Here is an 8,026-nt window from a genome sequence, read left to right as displayed (position 1 = left end):
CATTTTTTATCCTTTACAAATAAATGTCTTTGCAGCTTGAGAAGCTACATGCAATGGGCTACAAGGCACTCCTCCTCCTTCAGAAGGAAGGCAATGGGAAGAAACCTAAAATAACTTCCCTCACCCCAAGATGTGAACTGGACCCGCTGGCTACACAACACCTCAGTAAAATGACAGCATTTTATGAGTTGGTTTGTGCAGGTGAGATGTACAGTATATTTTTTTCAGTCGCCATACAGTTTACAGTTGATTGTCAATCCTTCCCTATTTTTTCAGCACTTATCAAATATTTATATTTTATAAAACAAATGACAACCTTATTACATTTCAACGTTGTGGAATGTTGGTTACATGGCAAGACAATCGTGGCAAACAAGACACTGTCCACTGAAGGTAGAACTACTTTTTGTTGTGGAGAAACTAAGTCAAAAAATAAGTAAATAAACAATACTCTGATGTTTTAAGGTTATAATTCCAGCATTGTTCAATACCTAGCCCTATTAATATAGGTTACCAAGTGTAGTCTGAAAATTTGGTAAAACATAGTTGGGTTTTCTTTAGATGGCAGTTCGGTGTATGTTGCACCAAGTTTCCCTGTTTTCCCCATTGTTTTGCCTTTAGCTATTCACGCCTTAACCAAAATCATGTAAACTTGCATCCAGTGTGAAAAATAGCCTATAGCCCATTTTTTGCCTGTGTTTCAGAAATATATAAATGCATACAAGATAAGAAATATAGTCTTAAAATTCTTTTGTGTGGGAATGTCAAATAATATGCCTGTTTGAATTTTTATAATACATTATATTTCAGCCTCATTCCTACTTTTTTTTTCTAATCAAATTTGAACAGGTTGGAAGGCGAGTGAGGACACTGTCCTCACCCTGACCCTCACCCCCTGTGACGAGCAGGGCATCCCAGGAGAGGCGGGGCCGGAAGGCCTCGTGGAGGAGGAGGGGCCGGAAGGCCTCGTGGAGGAGGCGGGGCTGGAAGGCCTCGTGGAGGAGGAGGGGCCAGAAGGCCTCGTGGAGGAGGCGGGGCCGGAAGGCCTCGTGGAGGAGGCGGGGCCGGAAGGCCTCGTGGAGGAGGCGGGGCCGGAAGGTCTCGTGGAGGAGGAGGGGCCGGAAGGTCTCGTGGAGGAGGAGGGGCCGGAAGGCCTCGTGGAGGAGGCGGGGCCGGAAGGCCTCGTGGAGGAGGAGGGGCCGGAAGGCCTCGTGGAGGAGGCGGGGCCGGAAGGCCTCGTGGAGGAGGGGCCGGAAGGCCTCGTGGAGGAGGCGGGGCCGGAAGGCCTCGTGGAGGAGGAGGGGCCGGAAGGCCTCGTGGAGGAGGAGGGGCCGGAAGGCCTCGTGGAGGAGGCGGGGCCGGAAGGCCTCGTGGAGGAGGAGGGGCCGGAAGGCCTCGTGGAGGAGGCGGGGCTGGAAGGCCCCGCTGTGGTGACGGCAGGCCTTGTGGAGAAGGCGGGTGAAATACATCTACCTAAAAAAGGTAACTCTTACAGCTAACTACAAAGCTTTTAAAGCAACATTCCACTGTGTTTTAGTTAATTCGCTCACTTGCTGTCTACCAGAGAGTTAGATTAGGCAGGGACATATAATTTTTTTGTATTTGCATGCAACATCCCAGTTCGACATCTCCCCCTATTAGCCTAATTCAATTGAAGTCGGAGAGGCCGACTAGCATGTAAGCTAAAGGCTAGTTGTCTCCAACTGAAATCATTAGCTTAGATTGGCCCAAGTACTCCTGTGATTTGGCCAAACTAAGCTAATGATGTCAGTTGTTACAATGGAGTTTATTGCACACATAAGAAAGAGTATGGTATGTACTGTATCCAACAACTTTTTCAGCAATTTTGCTGGGCAACTTCTCAACCGATTGATTTAGTTCTGATTGGGTGTTCATGATAATTTTTGTGGTAGGACATAGGTTACACATGAGGGTTTGTGTGTGTGTGTGTGTGTGTGTGTGTGTGTGTGTGTGTGTGTGTGTGTGTGTGTGTGTGTGTGAGCGAGCAAGTGAGTGTGTGAATGTGTGCCTGTTTTAATGAACAACATGTATAAAAAGACATACCTAGATAGTCCTTAATTGTTTGCCATTCCATACTTAGTTTGACATCTGATTTCTTCAAAACCACAGGGTCAACAGGGAAGAGAAAGCGGAAGCCAGGCATGTTTTGCATTTGTCAGGTTTTTTTAATGATATTGTTATTTGTAATAAATTCTATGATGAGCAAGACCGTTTCTGAATTGTTTGCCTTTTTTGAGTGGATATATGTATTTTTCTATCCCACAGAGGCAGAAATGGATAAAAGCAAAAAACAAAAACAAAAAAGTAAGTTTAAATAAATTAATACATTTACATTCAGACTTGATATTTGATCACTTTGATGTGAATGCTTGACCTGGATATGTTAATGATGTTGTGTTCCTAATCTGAGTTTTGATGCCTTCAGATTGCTCCTACCACACAGGCCTGGGTATTTATCCAATTAGGAGTGCTCTGAAAGAAAGAGTGAGAAAGGTAAGACATGCATAACTGAACACCATACTACTCTTTATTTGTTCTATTTACGTCAAAATAAAGTCAAAATGTTAAGTTAAAATACCTGTCAATCACAGAAGTAAAGATGGCAAATAGTCAAATAATGTAAATATTGTATAAAGTATATACTACAGTCTCTTGACTAAAATACTTTAAATATCATGGTAAAACATGAAACAGGAAACATGGTGGCTGTTACCAAAGCCTGATGCAAAAAATTTGTAAGCATGTATTGTTGTTCCTGTCATAGGGCCAAACAGAATTACTTATTGACTGGGAGCCTTGTGCAGCATGGTATGTGTTCTACTATATGACAAATACAGAAATAAGATTGCTCTGACTCTCTATTTCACTCTCATTAACATTCCCAATCTAATAATTGAAATGTCACATGTAACGTCATTCTTTCCCTTCTGTTTTCAGTGGGAAACAGTGGACTCCTACTTGGGAGCCCAAGGAGTCATTTGTTTAAGCTTTTTAATTTAGTTAATTTTGTAATATATGTCGTTTTATTTGATTTTTTTATAGTATTTTTTTTTTATATTTCTATTCAAAATAAAGTGTTGTTTACAAGCCCTGAGTTGAAGATGGTAGATGTTCAACATTTTCTGCCATTTCAGAACTGGATAATTCAAGAATGCCTAACTCCATGCAGAAACAGGTTTTTCTTTTGATATGTGGTTTATCAAGAGGTTAGTAAATTATTCATCTGAGCAAAATGTGTGCACAAATAGAAGCAGGATTCTTCATTCTCTCTATGAAGACTCTTCAATACATGCTGTAAGTCAGATGCAATTAATTGTAAAAAAAAAAAAAAAAAAAAATCCCTCACAGATGACAGTTAATTATTTAAAATGAATGTGCAATATCCATAATCGTCATCACAAACATGTTTCCAACCTGGCAGTTTCCAACATTCATACAATAGAAGGTGATGTAGTGTGATTATTTACAATATTTGATAATTTGTGATTGTTTTGGGGGGTTGTGTGTGTGATTGATTTAGCTGAAACTTTATATTCTTGGTGGTTTAAAAAATGACCTTACATCTGTCTCTTTACTGATGTTTTACCAGTCACTGCTCCTGATTGGCTGATGTGGTCCCACTCCATTATTTGGTTTCAGTTCCATCAATGGTCCTTGGTAAGGTAGATAAGTAAGTGTTGTACTGTTTTGGACATCCTCAATTTTTTACTTTACCAACTTCTGTACACCCACTGGAAAATGTCAGCTGAGCATTACATATTTGTCCCCCCCAACCAGAAGCAAGCTGAAGAAGCCGGTCTTTCTCTTGTCCCACTTCCCTGTAGAAGTACCTCTCCACTGTTTGGTCGTTGATCCTTGGTAAGTACATCTTTCACTTTCATTTAACAGCCACACAATATGTCTGTGAATGACTGTAGTCATTTAATTAGTAAGGGATCATGTGTAGAACACCAGTCATTATATTGAAATAACTCCCTACAAGGAACAGAACAAAACAGGTCTAGCTTCATTCTGAAGGGACTTATTTCCCAATAATGACTGGCATTTTGGCCATAAATCTATGTTTTTCCAATTTGATTTTTAGGCTCTCCTGTTATATTGTGGTGGTGAGACTGTAGAAGGACCCAAAAAGAAGACCCAAGACGATAAGAATGCTCCAGTGGACAATGGTGATGGTGGTGCCGCTTTTACCTCATGCCGCTTTTAGCACACGGCTGTCCAATCAAACAGCCTGTTAAGCCTAAACACAACCCCACACACCTGTCCACCTGTCATCTGCTTGCCTCCCTGTACTTTCCATTAAATGTATATTAAATTCAATTTTTGCAAAATATTGAGATATTTTTGTCACTTCATACATATATGCATAGAGAAGACAATAATTGTGAGATACTTTTGTCACTTTCAAATAGACAACATTCAACAAAGTACAAATTAATTAAAAGAAGCAATGTCTGTAAATTAAATTAGTATGCATTACATTAATAATTATGGAATAGTTTTTAAATTTAGTATGTTAACAGTGTTTTATTGTTAAAGGTAGTTGTGCAGTTTGTGATCTGAGTTTATTTGATGGTTGTTGATGTTTACAGTCAAATAGATTATTCCCACTACTCCAGGTGTGCCCCCAATGTGTGTAGAGTGGACACTCTTCCTCTGATTGAATGTTCATGCATTGATAATCCATAGCATAAGTAACAATAAAAATGATTTCCTTCTAACAATGACTCAGTGCGTAATTGGGTGATAACAATCTCATGATTCTTATGCATTATAATTCAATGCATATTATAAGGTTATGTAGTTTCATGCAGCCTGTTTATTGTTCTTTAGCCAAGCTGTGCAGGGTGTTGCCTAGCAACAGGGGTCAGAAGTACACATTTTTCATATATTTTGTATAATTACACTTTTAATCGTTTGTCATTGAATGATGTGGTTCATATAACATAATTGCACATGAGAAGGACCAATAACTGATATAATTATAAACCATATCTTAAATAATTAGCATAACACATTTCAGAAAGATCTGACAGTGTTTTAAGGATTCAAGCCCTTTTAAATGTGCCATTTTTTACACCTTCAGTGGGCTCTACTGTGATAACCTGGGGTCCAGGGGCAGTAAAATTTTCTCAGATGCTTCCTTCTATCTGGTTAAATATCATATGTAATTTTATTGCCACACACACACACCAGGCATAGGCTATCATATGCAGAGATACAGTACAATTTCATGAGCATGTTATGAACAATAATCACGACCATAAAACATAAAGATATGTGAAATTTTGGCAAAATAAATTCAGATGTATATGTTTTGCTAAATATATCCAGTTTCATAGCTGACCTGCTTTGGCAAGGGTTTTAGACTCGGATCCTCAGACAGCATGTGGACAGTCATTTTCGGGACAAACCAGTTCATTAAATAATTCTCCAACCATTGACAGAACTGGTTAGGGTTAGGGTTAGGGTTAGTCATTGTCACAAGCTATAGGCTTTTAGAAAAATATATGGTTTTGGTAGTTGAATCAGCTGTCCTTCAGTGGTAAATAGGCCAAAATGTACCACCTGTAAAGTTGGTTCCACAATCTACAATATGGGGCTATGTAAACTGTAACCCCTATGCTATAAGCCTGTGCATGTCAATTCATATGAATTAAGACATGTTCTATCCTCCTGCTTAGTTCGGTGCATCATATTGCATACATAGCCCCATATTCTATATTGATGAACTAATTCTCCAATGCATCAATCTCATCCATGCCCTCATCACCTCTAGACTGGACTACTGCAACAGTACTCTCTATGGCAGTATTTACCATGCTCCTGAAGGACCCCCAACACTGCAAATTTTCTTTGTCTCCCCAATCAAACAAATTAAATGTATTATTATTATTATTTAATGCCTCTAGTGCTGCTCTGTATTTGCATATACACTCACCTAAAGGATTATTAGGAACACCATACTAATACTGTGTTTGACCCCCTTTCACCTTCAGAACTGCCTTAATTCTATGTGGCATTGATTCAACAAGGTGCTGAAAGCATTCTTTAGAAATGTTGGCCCATATTGATAGGATAGCATCTTGCAGTTGATGGAGATTTGTGGGATGCACATCCAGGGCACGAAGCTCCCGTTCCACCACATCCCAAAGATGCTGTATTGGGTTGAGATCTGGTGACTGTAGGGGCCATTTGACTCATTGTCATGTTCATGAAACCAATTTGAAATGATTCGAGCTTTGTGACATGGTGCATTATCCTGCTGGAAGTAGCCATCAGAGGATAGGTACATGGTGGTCATAAAGGGATGGACATGGTCAGAAACAATGCTCAGGTAGGCCGTGGCATTTAAACGATGCCCAATTGGCACTAAGGGGCCTAAAGTGTGCCAAAAAACATCCCCCACACCATTACACCACCACCACCAGCCTGCACAGTGGTAACAAGGCATGATGGATCCATGTTCTCATTCTGTTTACGCCAAATTCTGACTCTACCATCTGAATGTCTCAACAGAAATCGAAATCAGACCAGGCAACATTTTTCCAGTCTTCAACTGTCCAATTTTGGTGAGCTCGTGCAAATTGTAGCCTCTTTTTCCTATTTGTAGTGGAGATGAGTGGTACCCGGTGGGGTCTTCTGCTGTTGTAGCCCATCCGCCTCAAGGTTGTGTGTGTTGTGGCTTCACAAATGCTTTGCTGCATACCTCGGTTGTAACGAGTGGTTATTTCAGTCAAAGTTGCTCTTCTATCAGCTTGAATCAGTCGGCCCATTCTCTTCTGACCTCTAGCATCAACAAGGCATTTTCACCCACAGGACTGCCGCATACTGGATGTTTTTCCCTTTTCACACCATTCTTTGTAAACCCTAGAAATGGTTGTGCGTGAAAATCCCAGTAACTGAGCAGATTGTGAAATACTCAGACCGGCCCGTCTGGCACCAACAACCATGCCACGCTCAAAATTGCTTAAATCACCTTTCTTTCCCATTCTGATATTCAGTTTGGAGTTCAGGAGATTGTCTTGACCAGGACCACACCCCTAAATGCATTGAAGCAACTGCCATGTGATTGGTTGATTAGATAATTGCATTAATGAGAAATTGAACAGGTGTTCCTAATAATCCTTTAGGTGAGTGTACATTTGATGTATGTTTTAAAAATATATATATTTTTTGACAATTGGTCAACAAAAGTTCTGAAATCATACATTATTCATTGATTTATTGAATCATACATACCATTAAAACGTCCATATTTTTGATTGATTATGATATAAAGAGGTGTGCTTTGGTGAAATAAACCTAATTATGCTTATCTTAGGTGTGGGAATTTTGACACACAAGATATCTTCAAACTACCGTTCAGAGAGCTGACATATGTTGATCAAGAAAAGTTCTGAAATCATACACAAACCAATAAAACATCCATATTTTTATTGAGTATGATATAAAGAGGTGTGCTGTGGTGAAATAAACCTAATTATGCTTATCTTAGGTGCTGTGGGAATTTTGATGCACAAGATATCTTCAACAACAACCATTCAGAGAGCATATTTTTGACATGTTGGTCAACTAAAGTTCTGAAATCATACACAAACCATTAAAACATCCATATTTTGATTGATTATTATGATAAAAAGAGGTGTGTTTTGAGATAAACCCAATTTCACTGACCTTACCAGCCATGGCAAGCTTGATGTACCGGATATACTTGTAACACCTTGTTCAGTATATAAGTGTTACACCCATTAATTTATGAAATGTCAGAATGTGGCACATATTATGATTCAGGGACCTCCAGCTGCTTGTGTGTTGTCAGGAGGCGGAGCATAAGATTGGAAAAATTTTGATTTCTAGAAAGCGCTATAGTCAGTGAATGTGTAAGGTGTGATTTTACTTAGCTCATATATAAACCTTACAAGTCCAGAAAAGTGGAACAGTGTAACCCTGAACAGGCTCCTTTTTGCCCAGGCAAAATGAAATGGAAGACCACACATGGATT

At 39.6% G+C, this 8,026-nt stretch overlaps 1 protein-coding gene across 1 annotated transcript; it reads left to right on the top strand.

Annotated features, from left to right (window-relative positions):
* Positions 1-103: 103 nt before the first annotated feature.
* LOC307169788 (uncharacterized protein) lies at positions 104-2,980 on the top strand. Its single transcript, XM_079890608.1, has 7 exons — positions 104-201; positions 850-1,125; positions 1,285-1,454; positions 2,131-2,160; positions 2,287-2,325; positions 2,447-2,514; positions 2,786-2,980. Exons 1-6 carry the CDS (start codon positions 171-173, stop codon positions 2,495-2,497), a joined length of 597 nt encoding a protein of 198 aa, XP_079746734.1. The 5' UTR covers positions 104-170; the 3' UTR covers positions 2,498-2,514; positions 2,786-2,980.
* Positions 2,981-8,026: the final 5,046 nt, after the last annotated feature.

The sequence above is a fragment of the Squalius cephalus genome, assembly GCF_949319135.1.
Source record: "Squalius cephalus genome assembly, chromosome: 13".
Taxonomy (NCBI): domain Eukaryota; kingdom Metazoa; phylum Chordata; class Actinopteri; order Cypriniformes; family Leuciscidae; genus Squalius; species Squalius cephalus.
This window is presented reverse-complemented; position numbering and strand designations above follow the sequence as displayed.

Bases quoted from the DNA above. Each gene is read 5' to 3' on its own strand.
- LOC307169788 (XM_079890608.1), top strand. From the start codon at position 171: ATGACAGCATTTTATGAGTTGGTTTGTGCAG. The intron at 2,161-2,286 runs GCATGTTTTGCA...TCTATCCCACAG, and splicing joins GAAGAGAAAGCGGAAGCCAG to AGGCAGAAATGGATAAAAGC. The intron at 2,326-2,446 runs GTAAGTTTAAAT...TGATGCCTTCAG, and splicing joins CAAAAAACAAAAACAAAAAA to ATTGCTCCTACCACACAGGC.